Raw genomic sequence first — 20,449 nt, 5'->3', positions numbered from 1 at the left:
TTTACAAACACGATGGTTTAGTGACTCACCGTATTGAAAGCATCGTCCGTTGTAGACAAATTAGTTTGCGATAGATAGCTCTAGCAATACGTCACTCGATCTATGTATATGCACGCGGTAACATATAGGCTTATGTGGTCATAATGGGTTGCATTATTTTGAAAACAAATAGTTATGAATGGAATATGGGATAGTTTTTGAACATGAGTTTAAGGCGTGCACTTTGTTTCCGGCACAGATTTAATTTTGTCGTCTACAAGTTCGATGTAATAATTTATTATTATGACCATGCAAGCTTTTATGTCCATTGTACCCATATACTGAAAAACAAACGATCATCACATTTATTAATGATAGCATATATTGTTTTCTCTTGTTTTTATTTGGCAAATGAATAATGTTGTCAACATGATGCTTGCGTCATCAGAAATGAAAGTTTTACCTCGGTGGAAGCTTCTTTATTAAACTAACTCCCATGGTGAACAGGGATGTGAATCAGTCGATCATTGAGACTAAAAAAACTTAACAAAGGATCTGGCATGTCATTTTTTATAGAAAGTATATATACATGTGAACGTGTTGTTCAAATAAAAACAGGATGTGAGCAAGATAAATCAAACAAACCCTATACCATAAGTTGCAGGATTACTTTGAAACAATTATACTGTTTGAAGTAAAAAGAAATTAAGGAGCATTTTCAGAACCATTACCATAATATACAGTAGTTTGTTTTGGTTATTATTGTATTCTACACAATCGTAAATAAAAGTATATATAGCCTATGTGAACCTGATGTTCAAATAAAAACAGGATGTGAGCAACTTGATAAATAAAACAAAACCAGGCTATACCATAAGTTGCGGGATTACTTTGAAACAGTTGTACTGTTTGAAGTTTGAAAGTAGAGAAGGAGCATTTTTAGAACCGTTACCATAATATACCGTTTGTTTTGGTTATTATTCTATTCTACACAATCGTAAATAGAAGTAAATATAGACTATGTGAACTTGATGTTAAAATAAAAACAGGATGTGAGCAACATAAATCAAACAAAACCTATACCATAAGTTGCGGGATTACTTTGAAACAATTATACTGTTTGAAGTTAGAAGGTAGAATAGGAGCATTTTCCAACCATTGCCATAATATACAGTTTGTTTTGGTTTCATTATATTTTACACAATCGACTTTTGCACGCAATTTTTTTCTCGGTTTTGTTCTTGCGGATTCGTTTATGCGAACAATAATCTGTTCATGTGTGACGCGGACAGAAATCAGGAAGCCCTCGCAACAATAATAAACTAGTTCGGAGCTAGCATCTGCGCATGCGTTGTTGCTGTCTGTGGCATTAGCTGTCAATCTTTAACCATTCACTCTAATGTTATTCTACCGCACAATATTTTCAACACCTAAGTCAACGACGGTATCTATTACACCTAAACTGTTTCTATTTGGAAATAAAAACATTTCCATGTAGATTTTTGAAAAGAAAACATCTTTTTACATGAGCAGACTGTCCAGGTAACCTGTTCACTTCTTACAGCTGTGAATTTCGAATAAATGTATGCTGTCCATTGCGTGTGGTATGTAATGTGTACAAATACTGTTCTGCCACAGAACCTGTAAGTACTAGCGCAGTCTGTCAACATGCCGTGACAGTTAACTTTAATGCATATTTTCGCGAAAACTGATCTGACTTAGTCTTTCCACAGTTTAATATCGTCAGTCGATAGTTTTTCCTTAATAACGTTCCAACTTTGAGTGATCCGAATGAAAATTTGTGAAGTATAGGCTGATAATTACTCTCGATGTATCAGGCCGTGATAAATTTACAGTATTATATGTTCCCTAACACGTTAGTGTTAATTTATCATTGTTAGAGCAGGATCTCCGTCTATGAACGGAAGTTTCGAACTGTTCCCGGTTGACCTTTTGACCTATTGTGCAAAACTACTCCATGTTGTAACTACGAACTAGCTTATACGAAATCATGTAATCAAAACGTTGCATAGAGTACATATATACGACGTATACGCTGGTGTAGTTCAAATCTGAGTGAATCCCATGAGAGTTGTGGCAGACTGCATGGTAAATTATCTGTAAAGTTTATTTTATTTGAAACCCCATTAGCCGGTAGCAAAAGACCGTTAATTAATAGATGATCTCTAAAAACGATTATGAGGAACAAAGTTACATGAAGTTAATACGCTATGCATTACAAATAGAGTATTGTAAACTTTTCCTTTACATTAAAAAGAAGTTTATTTACATTGAGTTTTGTTTCAAATGACGAAAATTGTAAAACACAAAGAAAAAATAATGATGTTTATTATGCATTTTGCATTTCATCAATCGATATTTACGTGAATGTATCTTATTTAGAACTGATGGAAGCTTTAAGTATAGATAATTAAACTTCATATCATGATAAAGAAGAGTAGAACAGTGTATACGTTTGTGAATGTGCTATCTACACATTGATTTGGTAATATTGACAAATTCAGGGTGCTCGTTAAAGCTTTCTTTAATTGAGGGCGCATCATGAGAATAGCGTAAGGTAGACGTCTCCAAAAACTACATATTTAACGGAAGCCGCATAACCAGTGCTATCAAGTTACATGCATGTGAAATGACTTGCAATTCCTTGTCGCTTCGAAATAGCAACTCCATGGGGTCACAGTATAATTTAGGATATTAAAACTGAATTTTGCATGTTCTTGCTTCCTCTCGCAACTTCCCTATTTATTTGTCTATACATACAATCTTCGAATATAACGCACTCTACCTGATTTCTTATTTACCCAATCAGGTCACCACAATATGTTAGGTATGGAAAAGTTTGATTGGCGACCCAGGAAGAGCTACCTCGGCAAGCTCACCACTGTAAACAATAGGTTTTCTTCAACATATTTACAACCGGAGAAAAATATAGCCTGGGAAATTTTTGAGCTACAAGGAAAGACTGGCATTTCCTTCGAATGATCTCGTTTGCTATCGATTTCTTAGAGATATCGAGTTAGTTTGCGATGAAGTCTTGCTGGGTCCACTGAAGCTACTCAGTCGCTTTCTCCACATCCTCCAAATCTGGGACTTGACGATGAAAGCAAGGAATATAAAAACTCCTTGTAACGAAGTTAATGTAATAAACAAATACCACAGCCATGGTTGGTTCAACCATGCAGCAAGGAATCCAGTGATCCAGACTAAACCCAGGAGGACAAATATCTGCGAAAGGAAAGGTAGTAGATCAAATGACAAAAATAGACTTATAAGGAGCTGTAAGTTTAAAATCACCAACTTCTTGAAATTTTAGTTACTAGTTATATAGTAGACTCAATTGTTATGGAACATTACTGATAACTTACCAAACTTAGAGAAAAGGACGCAGGTAAAGCTGAAATTCGAGTTGCGTACTAACTTCTGGTATTACAGTATAAACTGTCAAAGGAACGTCAAAGATAGGCTATATGAGAGAATAGCCTGTTACATTATTCCATAAAGATGTCACAGTATCCTCATATATAAATATTAGGCATTAATAATACGTTACGTTAGCAGGGCAAACGAAATGTTTTGGGGCAAACATTTCTGAAGTTAACTGTATCAATCTTCATGGTTATAGGAACATTCAAATGTATGCAACTATATATCTTTAAGTTAGATGGAAGTGTACCCGGATGTATTCAAAAGGTCCACTCACTTTAAGTGCTCTCACACTCAGGCATGTTAATGGAGTGGACCAAATCGATAGAAAAAATGGATTTTAACAGAGAATCAAAAGAAATTTTTTGACAAAACAAATGGTCCTTCGTGGTCTAATTAAGCAGACGAAGCACAAGCATATTCATTTTGCTTATAAGAAAACCAAAAATGGTGTTTGAAGCTTGAAATGTAACATTAAAACCTTTTCGTCCTCACCTTGACATAAATCAATAATTCACGAACACGACTTTGTTTCCTTCTGAGTCGTTGACTTTTCTTCATTTGGATGAAAATCGAGATGGTTATGTGGATAAAGAATATTATATTGATGAGAAGACTGACTGCCACCGGAATCCCAAAGGCGTACAAGTTAATCATTGGTCCTCCAATCCAGCACCCTGATGTAGAGCCATATATTATACCGTAAAGATCATTTTCATCCAGATAGTAGAGAACTAATAGCGTCCCACTTATGAGAGCCGGACAAACAAAGCATATTAACATCACAATGGAGATGGAGCATTTTGACGGTGGTTTCCCTCGTAATGTTTTCTCTTTTCGGAGACCAAAAGTCCGAATCAGAAGCAATCCTAAAATATTGCTCGATGAGAAGACTGACAGCCAAAAGAAATGTCCGAGACCAGACACAACAGAACATAAAATGGGATGAACAGTGGCAAATCCTGCGAAGAGCAGCAGCAACTGAGCAACAATGAGACATCCACAGAGAATCATGATAGCAATATTTTCTAGTCGAGTTCTCAATGCAGGAAACATGCAATAACTTATCAATGTTACCAACAGAGCGAGCAACGAAAGTACTATGCCTGCAGTACTTACGATAGCTTGTAAATCCGAATATCGAGGCAAAAATGCAAATGGTACGAGTCCTGTTGATATCAAGAAGTTGCATACCTGTATCTTTCCGTTTTGCAGTTTTGTGTACATATCTGATGTAAATTGAATGGATGTGTTTGGCGCATATACCAAGGTGCTCGAGTCGTTCTCCAAAGGCCAAAAGAGGGATGAGTCAAGAGTCACCATAGGACACTTCGACATTTCGCTGAAATTAAACGTGCAATATTGCACTAAAATCTCCTCTGATGAAATGTTACCATGTTCGGACGAAAATTGAAATAAATGTCGCAGTCGTACTTGAGATAAGTCAATCGCCACAGATGAATTATTCAAGATAAATATTCCATCAGAGACATTATCAGGACGATTCCATTCCGTTTCATTTAACCATTCAGAGTTACATTGTTCAAGGTTATCTTCCGATAAGGAGGTACAGTAAGCTACAATCTCTATCTTTTCAAGGCTTTTGCTTGTATCTGCACTTGTTGAATAGCGATTCTCAGTCCTTTGAAAGAGACTATCAATAATTTCCAACGAAAATGTCATAGATTCAAGTAAAACTTCTTCGTCGTTTACACTACATGAAAAATTATTGTGTTCCATGATTGCTTGTAATGATGACACCACCTCCGTTGGCAAAAAATTGAAAATACATTCCATGATTTCCATACAGGAACTGTTAACATAATTAATCGAAGAAGTAGTTATCTTGATAGCAAATTGACTGCATTTCTCAGAATAATTTGTCGTAATATCTGGCAGTTGTACGCATACCGAGTTTCTTAGAGTGTATCCCTCAGAGCAGGACAATAGTTTGCACTTAGAATCAATTGGATCAAAAACATGTCCAACAGCACAGGATACGGAGGTTGTTTTGATTGATTTGTCATCCCTTTTGACAGATAAACCACCGTTTTGGCTCCCAAAATTGAAGGTTATAGATATCGATACTAGTGTCGGAGGAGCAGCAATAGGCAGTGGCTTTCCATTAACAATGACGGTATTATTATGAAATGCTACACAGCTAGTAACAAATTCAAGTTGTATATTTCTGTGCAGTAAATAATAACATTCAGCGCAAAAAGTATTTCTGAAAATGCTTCCACTAATATAAAGAGGAGCAGCAATGGTTGAACAGTGGTTTTGAACGTTCCCATTAGTCACAATTTCATCACAAGTATCAATAAAATCTCCGGAGATTTCACGACATGGAATAACAGACAAAGAATGGTATGGGTGATTCCTTCTTGGTAAGATTGCTACAGTTTTACACTGCTCTCTCAAGAGTACGATTAATTCTTTTGTGGTTAAATTGTCCGCCGCAAATAAGTCATTGTCTTCACAACCTTCAGCATTAAATGTCCAGGGCGAAAGACCAGATATATCTTCTCCATGACATAACGCACAATAAATATTTCTGTATGTCAGTCCGTTTCGTGATAATACGGGAATGCTAGACAAACCTTCGTCCAATCTCCCTACGAAGACATCTGTGTCGTTACCAGTGACGTCACATTCATTCAACCCTGTCCATGATTCTGGACATTTAGATATCATCCAGTATTTTTCATCTGATATGACATCAGTGGTACATTGAAAGAAATTTCTGAACTTGGGTAGAACGTCATCTATGAAGTGGTCTGTGTCGTTACTGTTGGTACAGCGTCCAGTGTAGTCCAACGTATTGTAACAGCAATCTCGAAACAGTTCGCAAGCAGGGTGACAAGAGCAAGAAGACGACGCCTTGGAGTAAGAACCGCAGAAATTATCGCATTCATAGTCACGTGAACAATAGGAAACACGTTCTATCACTGCAAGGAAAAATCAATACCGTTATCATGATGTGCCCACGCTGGGCGGCCCCGCCCAGCACTAAAAATTACCGCCCATCACTGTCTTAAAAATCGTGAATCACGCCCAGCTCTATTTTCATCTAAAATACCAACATTCCTGACAACATTTTCAACATAAATTGGGCCTAGCCTATGCCAAAAGCATACAGACTAATAATGCATCAGTTACGCAAGCCCGGCGAGAAACATTAGTTACGGCTCTCAATCGGTCCCTTAGTGTAAAATCTCTTTGAAACAAACTTAAAAACTTTTATCAGGTACGTCATATATTTCACTAAAAAAAAATTAAAATGAATTTGTTAGCGAAAATAGTACTTGCGTATGTGCTTGAAAAGCTACACAAGTGCCAGCATTTGGCAACTGAGCACCTTCAAAAATCGAAAAAAAAATTCAAAGGGGAGGGGTAACCCCTCCCCTTAGACCCCCCACCAGGACGGCGATCAGTATACCCAGCACTCAGGAAATCCTGGGCACATCCCTGCGTTATGCAACACGTGCATTACATTTTTCATGGTCACTTTATTTATTTCTGTTTTCTACAAGGGCGTAGTTGAGATTGCTTATCGTGTAGTTTGAACTGAACTGACATAGCCTTACCTAAAGCCATGCCATGTGTCTCACGATATCAACAATTTTTCCTAGAAATTTCGTGAAGAGTGTTTGTGACAATGACCCATCATAAGTGTTTTAAATTTTGAAGCCCAGAATACAGCAACCAGTACCAGATTCGACCTACGACGACTTGCATTCATTAAATTACAGAAAGCTAACATCATTTACCTAATCACAACTATAGCCTAATACCAATGCTACTTACCCAAAATACTGCCATGCAAGAGAGTTCTTGCTGGTTAGTATTTACTAATTTATTATTATTGCCAGTAGCAAATGGTAGATGAAACAGTTTAGCTAGAAAGTAACACATCAAAAGGCAAAGACAATTTTACATTAATTAGGAAACATCCTGAAAAATAATTTTACTAAGTGAGATCATTGAAAGCATGCACTCTTATCCACCGTAGATATCCAAATCTGACAGTAACATGAAACAGTAACTCACCAGTTGGTAAATCCGTTTGTGTGTCATTATTTGCGAAAGTTACCAAAATTTTGGTAGTTAAAAGGAAAACAATACAAATATGAAACTTTGAGGATTGTGCCATTTTCCCGATTCCTAGCACCGATTCCTTGCAGTTAAACAGGGTTGTAACAGGAAATTCAATTCCAGCTCGCCTTCGTAGTGAACACGTTACTTAAGAACTTACCTCCTTCTGCAATATTAACTATTGTTCATTACTCTGCACCTTCAAGTAATATGTTTCACAGTTCCATGATTTTGAACATGGCACCATGTCTTTAGAAATTATTGTTACAAACCTAAAGCAGCACATAAAGCAGTAGGTAAACTATGACTATTACTTTTTGAAAAGAAGACTATAAGTGTAGCGAGATTAAGACAGAGTTGTTAAGTAAAAGGAAATGCAATATCTAGGTCGCCTTCGTATAGTGAATACTCTAGGACTTACTTCCTTCTGCAATAGTCGTGATTATTCACAACTCTGTACCTTCAAATAATATGTTTGACAGTTCAATGATTTTGAACTTGGCACCATTTCAGATCTTTAGAAACTATTTGTGACTAAACCGAAAAAAAAACACCTTACGCAGTAGAATCAATTTAACAATTACCTTTTGAAAAGAAGACAAAGTACCGCAATATTAAACAACAACTTATCACAATATCGATGTTAACAAACAGCTACCGTGACGTACAATCAGACCCTTTAAGTCACAGACGTCTCCCACTACCATTGTAAAAAATAGTGTTTGATATAACCTTCCATCTTTACATGTATATGAAACTACGAATGTCTGCCACACAAATGAAGTTAATCCCTAGTCCATAACATAAAAGAAAATCAAGATAATGTTTTTCAAAGGAGTGCGAAATTCAAGAAAAGTGTTTAACTAATTAGAACAAACTAAGTTCGACAGGAATAAAACGCCTTTAATTGGATGTCTCTACGTCATGATGCGATAATTTGCTGTATAAAAAGCGATGAGAGTTTTATTAAATCAAACTTATATGTACGCAGAGGCATTTGTGTTACAGGTATAGCATAAAAGAGATTTGATATTGTTGGTAGGCCCCATAGGCCATTTGATAAGGCGTCGAAATCAAATTCTCTACCTTTCCGTAACGTCCTTTCTCGATAATTATATGAATCTGCATGAATCCACTAACTGAAATATACACTTAAGATCGAGATATAACAAGTTCAACTTGCCTCAATTTACATTTGCTGAGGATAACTCAGAGTATTTATTTACTTTCCGAGGAGAACAATAACATTTGAACGATAAGGCTCTACAAGTCAATGTACGTGTTCGTCGTTTGTAAAGGAATATTTAACGCTTTCGTGTGACAGCGTGTTCATGATCTTGATAGAAGTTGACGATGTAGTTCTTATTTCAATTTTCGCTTAAAAATAGAATATGTCAGAGTTGGTATTCATATCGACCACGCACGTACAGTACCCTTGCACAAAATCATACAATAAAGCGACTTGAATACAGCTCCATCAGTTTGTTAATTTTGATGTCAAGACGTAAACGTTTAAGATGAAAATATCAATTATGCACTGTGCCAAAAATACATTTACTTTTAATAAATGAATTATGCAGATTATTTATTATGGTTATTGGTTTGCTTCGATTTCATGACATTTCATTAGGCCCTATACAAGTTACTCTGTGTTCTGTTTTTTATTTACGATATGATAATAAATAGTCGTTTGCGTTGCCAAACAGGGAACGTTTCTAAAACTAGCTAAATTCGCTGAAGTTTTGTCTCCTATCAACATAAAGAAGTAGAAGAAAACACGAGGCATTAGTTTTTTGGAACTTATCATTCGATCGATCTCTGAGAATGGTCACGCTCTCCCCGCCGCCAAAAAAGAAGTTATATCGATTTGAGTGTGTGATTATTTACTACACAATGGTACGAGCACGATTGTAGAGTAATAACGGATAAGCTAGTTCAGTCGTGTTAAGTCAGGTTTTAAACCACAATGATCACATAGCAACACAATTCAGACAGCTTAATCTTTATCGTTGACGGAGTATGATGAATGACCACACAAGATTAACATAAATTTAGGGACGACACGCGACTGACTTTCTTGGCGGGAAATTTAGTTTACATCAAGACGTCACAATGCACTGATGTAAACTCTGCGCGTCCGACTGCGGGCTGCTATATGCAGTGAATAAATGTGAGTAACATATTTCAAATTGAAAATCATATTTTATTGATAATGAACAATTATTTTCCCTCAAAGTTAAGAATACAAAACTGTTTGAGTATACGTTTACTTCTAAAGAGATAGCCCAATGTGTGTTGATGATACGTAATGAAGTGCCTATACTGTAACTGGCCTATACAATCATTATAATAGCATAAACGCACAATATATATATATACATGCACAATATTTGTATCGTTTCTTTTCAGGTTATTTTTCCTGCTTTTAAATTTTGTAATAAAGTTTCAGCACTGATACAAGACGCACTAGAATTACTTATAATACTACCTGTAGCTAGTTACAGGGCTCTCTAAACAAATTCTATCACGAAATGCTCCCCCTGACTTTGGTGATCGTAGGTACTTTTCATATCCATGAAGACAATGTGGGTTTCAGATGTTATTATTCATTTCATTTCATTTATTTGTTTCTTCATTATTGTTTCTTCAATAATTCTTCAATATTTGGTTTCTTCAATATTTGGCAACTAGCATAACGAATATGTGTAAATGAGATGGATATGCAACTCAAGTTTTCAATAACTTTTTCATAAGAATTTCGATCGAAATTCATGGACTATGGATATCCTTTCAACTTCAAATTTCTGATTGGCACGTCTTGATTTACACAGTCTTGTTAATGTTGTTTGTTATTCGTGTCTATCATGAGCGTTTCCTTCCATACAATGTAATCAAGCCCTCTGGGAAAAATGCTATCAATTAGTTTCCATCACTGTTTTGTTACCGTATCACTATTGCTGGCATATCACCACTTCACACTGGCAATAATAAAATGTGTAGCTCATTCATAGGACAACATCTGTTTCACTCATGAATTTAATTCAAACTAGAAAAATGTTTGACTTTACAAGACCCTTTTGTAACTGGATCAAACGCTTTGTGCTTTTCTTCTATTTTTTTTACTGCAATGACAAGTTCAACCTTTAGCTGAATGCAATAGCTACCTTGTTATATGATAAGTATTCCGGATTAAATATTTATATTGTTTGTAAACTGACGATATTCCTGTTTAAATTAGATGCAAAGGGACATCTTTATCTTTCAGAAAGGTGATGAACCGTTTGTTAACTTAATTTTCATATATTTCTTAAAAAAATATGTAATTAATGAAGTGCAAAACTAAATTTAATATGTTTCTGATCTCAAATTTAAAGAACAAAACAAACAATTCAGTTTCAATTCATAAAGTTATATTTCAATCTCTATTGATAAAAATATATAGTGTATTTGTTGTGTACTACAACAATTACTCATAGAATACTCACTAGAAGAATATGCAAGCATACAAATACAACCTAGGTGATCAATGAAAGTAGTAGATTCCACGCAGTGTTGAACTCTTGAACAAATGAGATTACAGGAAAAAAGGCAAGTGAAATAGAGTACAATACCTTTAGTCTGGATTAGAAGTTGTTTGGATGAACCAATATATTCGACTAAAAAAACCCTGTAATAAAATCCAGTGATGTGTGCAAATGACTCGCTAAGATGCTATTGTAAGACATGATTATGCCCTGGTAGTGGCCAGTATAGTGGGTCAAAACCTTCAAAATGGAGGGAAAGTAGTAGAAAAATGACAGTCAAAAATTTACAAAAGTCTATCTTGGTTGTTAGCAGTGGTGATACGATGCTTGCTGTTGTTCCCGTCAGTTACAAAACTCTTCCCACCGAGGGCCCAAGACCAGTTGACCTTCTCCATGTTGACAGGCATGAGCAAACAGCCCCTGGTTCTTGCGGGTCAGGTCCTGTTTGATAAAAGTGCTAGTTCATTTGAATGCGGTCCTGGCACGATATTTTCTGTCCTGGCATCGTATGTATTGAATTTGACAATACTTGCCGGGGGTTTGTGAGTTCGATGTGATGTCAACTCACATCTAAACTGACAATTTAAACTTTAGAATGTAACGTCTGGTAACAGAGTTCTTCGTGGGTCTTATAAACTGCTATTAAACAGACCGTGTAAGGCATTGTATTCTGTAAGACTACCATCGAGGGCTTGGCAGTGTCCTTGGGAAACTACTTTGTCCAAAACTCTTTCGTTGCATATCCATCACATTAACAATCACTGTTCTTATAAAAGCCAGAAAGTGGACACAGATTTTTGGTGATTCTTTTTTAGAACTACCAGTCCTGTACCATGTAGCCTTCGGCCAGCAACCAGCCTCCAACCAGCACGCTTTAGCTATAGCTTTATATGAATGTATTAATTATTGCTATATTTGGTCAAAACATGTTTGATAACTCTTTACTAGGGTATGTACCTAATAACCTACCTACCTACCAAACTACCTCCAGACCTACCTACACACCTCACTTAGATAGATGCATTTGATAGAATATACATTAGATAGAAGACCTCACCAACCTACAGACATACTGACTTACCTATATCTATTGACATAACTACATATAGACCTACCTATATAGATATAATTGTATATATTTATATCCATTTTTATATACATAATATCCAGATATTAACTGTAATTATAATTATGTATATAATTATGTAAAGAGGGCCCAGGAAACATTAGCCCTCAGGTTGATGTAAATAAATAAATTGAAAACTTGGATTAACATATACTTATTTATCATCAATAATGCACCATATACATGCACCATCAACATAAAATATCACAATTTCATATATGCTCATATATCAATTTCATATGTGCACATCTAAGTAAACATTTGATATAACTATATATTTAGATATATATGAATGTTTTAATTAATGCAATATTTGGTCAAAACATGTTTGATAATTCTTTTTAAATTTATGTCCCTGATAACCTACCGACCTACCTACCAAACTACCCACAGACCTACTGACAGACCAACCCACAAACCTACCTACAGACCTACCTACAGACTGACCTACCCAACGGCGTACCTACGGATTCCTGAATGGGGAGTGGGTGGTGTATTTTTTAGGCACTGATCACCCAATCCTTGACCGAGAGGTGTTCTTTTGCAATCTGGATGCCCGAACTGTTCTGAATCTCCGGATGCTTTCAGTTTAGGTCATGTATAGTGCGCACCTCCCACGGCACTGCTTGGGTGTGCTTCTGGGATGAGGGGGCCACCAACCCCCCACCCGTCAATAGTTCCTAAGCTGCTGTGAACCACTGATTGGCCCATGTGGATTTCTATTATAGGGCCTTACAGCCTATATTAGCTCTTAAGTTATGTCAATCTTCATGGCTATTGTTCACTCTGGCTATATAAAAAATATAAAAAAAATGAAAAAATAGCTACTGACCTACCTACAGACCGACCCACGGACAAACTCACAGACCTACCTAATGACTGACATACTGATGTACCTACAGACCTACCTATATCAATAAAAATATAAAAAAAATTAAAAAAAATAATAAAAAACTAGCTACTGACCTACCTACAGACCTACCCACAGACCTACATACAGAACAACCTACAGACCTACCTTTCAACATACATACATGAGATAGATACAATAGGTAGATACATTACAAAGATATATTAGATAGATCGATACTTTAGATAGATAAGAACATCTGTTACATACATTAATTCAATACATTACATACTTACTAGTATATATTATATGTATGCATTACTTAATCAAATATACATACATGCATTTATTAATCATCCTATTAACTATTTACACTATTACCATAGATACAGTACATACACTATTTTAGATACATATATTATTTAGATACATACATTAGAGAGATACATTAGATAAATGTATTAGATCGATACATTACATAGATCAGCCTACATTAGCTAGAGGCAGTAGATTCATTTAACATGGCCTATGTTTAATAGATAGATAAATGAGATAAATGAGCAAAATATCAAGCAAGCAGCACAACCAGTTAGCAAGCAAACAAACCCACAAGAAATCAATCCAACAAGTAACAACCAAACAAACCTAGCAAAAAACTAGCAGACACACAAGAACACCAAAGACACCAGCAATCAATCACACAGCTAGGCTACCACAAACCTATCCAGCTAGCAAGCTAACAAACCAACACAAAACACCATCATGCGTTAAAATATACCAGCAAGCAAACAAATCGACAAGCAAACAAGCCCACAGGAAAAGAACATAAACCAGCAGGCAAGCCCAAACACACAAACTCACCAGCAATCAATCCAACGGCTACTACAAACTATTCAGCAAGCGAGAAAACAAAACAACCAGCAAACGAGCGGACAAACTAACAGCAAAAACATAGACACCAGCTACAACGCAACTATCCATCAAGCAAGCAACTAAACAAACATGCAATAAAATATACCAACATGCAACATAACAAAACAAGCTCACAAGAAAAGAAAATACTAGTGAGCAAGCAGACAAGAACACACAACAATAAAAACAAAACAACACACACAAAAACCAACAAAACACACAGGGAAACAAATCAACCAGCAATCAAGGGGGAACAAGCAAACAAACAAACATGCACACAAACTGACAAACTGACAAACAAGCAAACCTTCAAGGAACCGAGCCATCCCACAAGAAATATAAACAAATCAGCGAGCAAGCAAACAAACCAGTGAAAAGACCAGCGAGCAAATGGAGCAATCAACAAACAAACAAACAAACGAATCAGCAAGAATCACTCTAACAACAAGCAAGCATATCTACGAGGGAAAAAAAGAGCCTATCAAGCAGGCTTAAAAGAAATAGAAGTAAGCCAGCAAGCAAGCAAACATACCAACAAGATTGAAATCAAACAAACAAGCGAGAATTGAAAAAAAAAAACAGCAGAATCACTCTTACAAACCAGCAAGCATTCAAGCAAATCTGTGAGAGAAAATAAAACAAGCTATCAAGCAAGCTCACAAGAAATAGAAGTAAGCCAGTAAGCAAGCAAACATACCAGCAAGGAATAACTCTAACAACCAGTATGCATTCAAGCAAATCTACGAGAAAAAAAAACAAGCTATCAAGCAAGCTTACAAAAAATAGAAGTAAGCCAGCAAGCAAGCAAACTTATCAGCAAGGACACACTCTAACAACCAGCAAGCATTCAAGCAAATCTAAGAGAGAGAAAAGAAAACAAGCAAGCAAACATACCAAAGAGAAAAAAGAGAGAAGAAAACAAGCAAGCAAAAAAAACAAAAAACAAAAACACACCCAACAAACAACAAAACACACAGGGAAACAAATCAACCAGCAATCAAGGGGAAACAAGAGAGCAATAACACACACAAACCGACAAACGAGCAAACAAGCAAGGAACCGTGGGGAGCCAAAAATAACAAATCAACGAGTGAGCGAGCAAACAAACCATGGAGTAAATAAAGCAACAGACAAACAAGCAAACATTCGAGGATCCGAGCAAACCCAATAGAAAAAAAAAACAGCAAGCAAGCAAGCAAGCAAACATACCAGCAAGGAATAACTTTAACAAACAAGCAGGCATTCAAGCAAATCTACGAAAAAAAAAAAACAAGCTATCAAGCAAGCTTACAAAAAAAGAAGTAAGCCAGCAAGCAAGCAAACTTACCAGCAAGGAATCACTCTAACAACCAGCAAGCATTCAAGCAAATCTATGAGAAAAAAAAAAAAGCTATCAAGCAAGCTTACAAAAAAAAGAAGTAAGCCAGCAAGCAAGCAAACTTACCAGCAAGGAATCACTCTAACAACCAGCAAGCATACAAGCAAATCTACGAGAGAGAAAAAAAACAAGCGTAAGCTTGCTTACAAGAAATAGAAGTAAGCCAGCAAGCAAGCAAACATACCAACAAGTTTGAAATCAAACAACAAGCAAGAATTTCAAAAAACAGTAAAATCACTAACAAACCAGCAAGCATTCAAGCAAATCGACGAGAGAAAAAAAAAACAAGCTATCAAGCAAGCTTACAAGAAATAGAAGTAAGCCAGCAAGCAAGCAAGCAAACTTACTTGCAAGGAAACACTCTAACAACCAGCAAGCATTCAAGCAAATCTACGAGAGAGAAACGAAAACAAGCAAGCAAACATACCAAAGAGAAAAAGAGAAAAGAGAAAAAAAGAGAGAAGAAAACAAGCAAGCAACAAAACAAACAAAAAAAACACACCCAACAAACAACAAACAACAAAACACACAGGGAAACAAATCAACCAGCAATCAAGGGGAAACAAAAGAGCAAACACACACAAACCGACAAACGAGCAAACAAGCAAGGAACCGTGGGGAGCCAAAAAAAAACAAAACATCAGCGAGCGAGCGATCAAACCATCGAGTAAATAAAGCAACGGACAAACAAGCAAACATTCGAGGATCCGAGCAAACCCACGAGATAAAAAACAGCAAGCAAGCAAACATACCAGCAAGGAATCACTCTAACAAACAAGCAAGCATTCAAGCAAATCTACGAGAGAGAAAAAAAAAACAAGCGTAAGCTAGCTTACAAGAAATAGAAGTAAGCCCGCAAGCAAGCAAACATACCAACAATATTGAAATCAAACAACAAGCGAGAATTTCAAAAAACAGTAAAATCACTAACAAACCAGCAAGCATTCAAGCAAATTGACGAGAGAAAAAAAAAACAAGCTATCAAGCAAGCTTACAAGAAATAGAAGTAAGCCAGCAAGCGAGCAAGCAAACTTACTTGCAAGGAAACACTCTAACAACCAGCAAGCATTCAAACAAATATACGAGAGAGAAACGAAAACAAGCAAGCAAACATACCAAAGAGGAAAAGAGAAAAAAAGAGAGAGAAACGAAAACAAGCAAGCAACAAAACAAACAAAAAAACACACCCAACAAAAACAAAACACACAGGGAAACAAATCAACCAGCAATCAAGGGGAAACAAAAGAGCAAACACACACAAACCGACAAACGAGCAAACAAGCAAGGAACCGTGGGGAGCCAAAAAAAAACAAAACATCAGCGAGCGAGCGATCAAACCATCGAGTAAATAAAGCAACGGACAAACAAGCAAACATTCGAGGATCCGAGCAAACCCACGAGATAAAAAACAGCAAGCAAGCAAACATACCAGCAAGGAATCACTCTAACAAACAAGCAAGCATTCAAGCAAATCTACGAGAGAGAAAAAAAAAACAAGCGTAAGCTAGCTTACAAGAAATAGAAGTAAGCCCGCAAGCAAGCAAACATACCAACAATATTGAAATCAAACAACAAGCGAGAATTTCAAAAAACAGTAAAATCACTAACAACCAGCAAGCATTCAAGCAAATCTACGAGAGAGAAACGAAAACAAGCAAGCAAACATACCAAAGAGAAAAAGAGAAAAGAGAAAAAAAGAGAGAAGAAAACAAGCAAGCAACAAAACAAACAAAAAAAACACACCCAACAAACAACAAACAACAAAACACACAGGGAAACAAATCAACCAGCAATCAAGGGGAAACAAGAGAGCAAACACACACAAACCGACAAACGAGCAAACAAGCAAGGAACCGTGGGGAGCCAAAAAAAAACAAAACATCAGCGAGCGAGCGATCAAACCACCGAGTAAATAAAGCAACGGACAAACAAGCAAACATTCGAGGATCCGAGCAAACCCACCAGATAAAAAACAGCAAGCAAGCAAACATACCAGCAAGGAATCACTCTAACAAACAAGCAAGCATTCAAGCAAATCTACGAGAGAGAAAAAAAAACAAGCGTAAGCTAGCTTACAAGAAATAGAAGTAAGCCCGCAAGCAAGCAAACATACCAACAATATTGAAATCAAACAACAAGCGAGAATTTCAAAAAACAGTAAAATCACTAACAAACCAGCAAGCATTCAAGCAAATCGACGAGAGAAAAAAAAAAACAAGCTATCAAGCAAGCTTACAAGAAATAGAAGTAAGCCAGCAAGCGAGCAAGCAAACTTACTTGCAAGGAAACACTCTAACAACCAGCAAGCATTCAAACAAATCTACGAGAGAGAAACGAAAACAAGCAAGCAAACATACCAAAGAGGAAAAGAGAAAAAAAGAGAGACGAAAACAAGCAAGCAACAAAACAAACAAAAAAGCACACCCAACAAAAACAAAACACATAGGGAAACAAATCAACCAGCAATCAAGGGGAAACAAAAGAGCAAACACACACAAACCGACAAACAAGCAAGGAACCGTGGGGAGCCAAAAAAAAACAAAACATCAGCGAGCGAGCGAGCGATCAAACCATCGAGTAAATAAAGCAACGGACAAACAAGCAAACATTCGAGGATCCGAGCAAACCCACAAGATAAAAAACAGCAAGCAAGCAAACATACCAGCAAGGAATCACTCTAACAAACAAGCAAGCATTCAAGCAAATCTACGAGAGAGAAAAAAAAAACAAGCGTAAGCTAGCTTACAAGAAATAGAAGTAAGCCCGCAAGCAAGCAAACATACCAACAAGATTGAAATCAAACAACAAGCGAGAATTTCAAAAAACAGTAAAATCACTAACAAACCAGCAAGCATTCAAGCAAATTGACGAGAGAAAAAAAAAAAGGTATCAAGCAAGCTTACAAGAAATAGAAGTAAGCCAGCAAGCAAGCAAGCAAACTTACTTGCAAGGAAACACTTTAACAACCAGCAAGCAATCAAGCAAATCTACGAGAGAGAGAAAAAAAAAAGCTATCAAGGAAGCTTATAAGAAATAGAAGCCAGCAAGCAAGCAAACTTACCAGCAAGGAATCACTCTAACAACCAGCAAGCATTCAAGCAAATCTACGAGAGAGAGAAAAAAAAAAGCTATCAAGCAAGCTTATAAGAAATAGAAGTAAGCCAGCAAGCAAGCAAACTTACCAGCAAGGAATCACTCTAACAACCAGCAAGCAAATCTACGAGAGAGAAAAAAAAACAAGCGTAAGCTAGAAATAGAAGTAAGCCAGCAAGCAAGCAAACATACCAACAATATTGAAATCAAACAACAAGCGAGAATTTCAAAAAACAGTAAAATCACTAACAAACCAGCAAGCATTCAAGCAAATCGACGAGAGAAAAAAAAAAACAAGCTATCAAGCAAGCTTACAAGAAATAGAAGTAAGCCAGCAAGCGAGCAAGCAAACTTACTTGCAAGGAAACACTCTAACAACCAGCAAGCATTCAAACAAATCTACGAGAGAGAAACGAAAACAAGCAAGCAAACATACCAAAGAGGAAAAGAGAAAAAAAGAGAGACGAAAACAAGCAAGCAACAAAACAAACAAAAAAACACACCCAACAAAAACGAAACACATAGGGAAACAAATCAACCAGCAATCAAGGGGAAACAAAAGAGCAAACACACACAAACCGACAAACGAGCAAACAAGCAAGGAACCGTGGGGAGCCAAAAAAAAACAAAACATCAGCGAGCGAGCGATCAAACCATCGAGTAAATAAAGCAACGGACAAACAAGCAAACATTCGAGGATCCGAGCAAACCCACGAGATAAAAAACAGCAAGCAAGCAAACATACCAGCAAGGAATCACTCTAACAAACAAGTAAGCATTCAAGCAAATCTACGAGAGAGAAAAAAAAAACAAGCGTAAGCTAGCTTACAAGAAATAGAAGTAAGCCCGCAAGCAAGCAAACATACCAACAATATTGAAATCAAACAACAAGCGAGAATTTCAAAAAACAGTAAAATCACTAACAAACCAGCAAGCATTCAAGCAAATCGACGAGAGAAAAAAAAAACAAGCCATCAAGCAAGCTTACAAGAAATAGAAGTAAGCCAGCAAGCGAGCAAGCAAACTTACTTGCAAGGAAACACTCTAACAACCAGCAAGCATTCAAACAAATATACGAGAGAGAAACGAAAACAAGCAAGCAAACATACCAAAGAGGAAAAGAGAAAAAAAGAGAGAGAAACGAAAACAAGCAAGCAACAAAACAAACAAAAAAACACACCCAACAAAAACAAAACACACAGGGAAACAAATCAACCAGCAATCAAGGGGAAACAAAAGAGCAAACACACACAAACCGACAAACGAGCAAACAAGCAAGGAACCGTGGGGAGCCAAAAAAAAACAAAACATCAGCGAGCGAGCGATCAAACCATCGAGTAAATAAAGCAACGGACAAACAAGCAAACATTCGAGGATCCGAGCAAACCCACGAGATAAAAAACAGCAAGCAAGCAAACATACCAGCAAGGAATCACTCTAACAAACAAGCAAGCATTCAAGCAAATCTACGAGAGAGAAAGAAAAAACAAGCGTAAGCTAGCTTACAAGAAATAGAAGTAAGCCCGCAAGCAAGCAAACATACCAACAAGATTGAAATCAAACAACAAGCGAGAATTTCAAAAAACAGTAAAATCACTAACAAACCAGCAAGCATTCAAGCAAATTGACGAGAGAAAAAAAAAAAAGGTATCAAGCAAGCTTACAAGAAATAGAAGTAAGCAAGCAAGCAAACTTACTTGCAAGGAAACACTTTAACAACCAGCAAGCATTCAAGCAAATCTACGAGAGAGAGAAAAAAAAAAGCTATCAAGGAAGCTTATAAGAAATAGAAGCCAGCAAGCAAGCAAACTTACCAGCAAGGAATCACTCTAACAACCAGCAAGCATTCAAGCAAATCTACGAGAGAGAGAAAAAAAAAAGCTATCAAGCAAGCTTATAAGAAATAGAAGTAAGCCAGCAAGCAAGCAAACTTACCAGCAAGGAATCACTCTAACAACCAGCAAGCAAATCTACGAGAGAGAAAAAAAAACAAGCGTAAGCTAGAAATAGAAGTAAGCCAGCAAGCAAGCAAACATACCAACAATATT

General features: G+C 36.6%; 1 protein-coding gene and 1 long non-coding RNA gene across 3 annotated transcripts; one reads left to right on the top strand and one right to left on the bottom strand.

Annotated features, from left to right (window-relative positions):
* Window positions 1–31: 31 nt before the first annotated feature.
* On the top strand, window positions 32–2,927 carry LOC139960946 (uncharacterized). Its single transcript, XR_011790670.1, has 2 exons — window positions 32–2,088; window positions 2,810–2,927. It is a non-coding gene; the product is annotated as an uncharacterized lncRNA (long non-coding RNA).
* Window positions 2,086–7,715, bottom strand: LOC139960916 (uncharacterized). 2 transcript variants are annotated; one of them, XR_011790665.1, is made up of 4 exons: window positions 7,474–7,715; window positions 3,919–6,371; window positions 3,366–3,438; window positions 3,090–3,225 (listed from the first exon to the last, which is right to left on the bottom strand). XR_011790665.1 is itself a non-coding variant. In XM_071959613.1 (3 exons), the coding sequence occupies exons 1-3, from the start codon at window positions 7,574–7,576 to the stop codon at window positions 2,992–2,994; spliced, it is 2,790 nt and encodes a 929-aa protein (XP_071815714.1). In that variant the 5' UTR covers window positions 7,577–7,715; the 3' UTR covers window positions 2,086–2,991. The 2 variants fall into 2 exon arrangements, 1 of the variants encoding a protein (XP_071815714.1); XM_071959613.1 differs by lacking the exon at window positions 3,366–3,438 and having other exon boundaries at window positions 2,086–3,225.
* Window positions 7,716–20,449: the final 12,734 nt, after the last annotated feature.

This window comes from Apostichopus japonicus, chromosome 20 (genome assembly GCF_037975245.1).
Source record: "Apostichopus japonicus isolate 1M-3 chromosome 20, ASM3797524v1, whole genome shotgun sequence".
In the NCBI taxonomy this organism is placed as follows: Eukaryota; Metazoa; Echinodermata; class Holothuroidea; order Aspidochirotida; family Stichopodidae; genus Apostichopus; species Apostichopus japonicus.
Note: the sequence above shows the minus strand (reverse complement) of the source record. Positions and strands in the feature narration are given on the sequence as shown.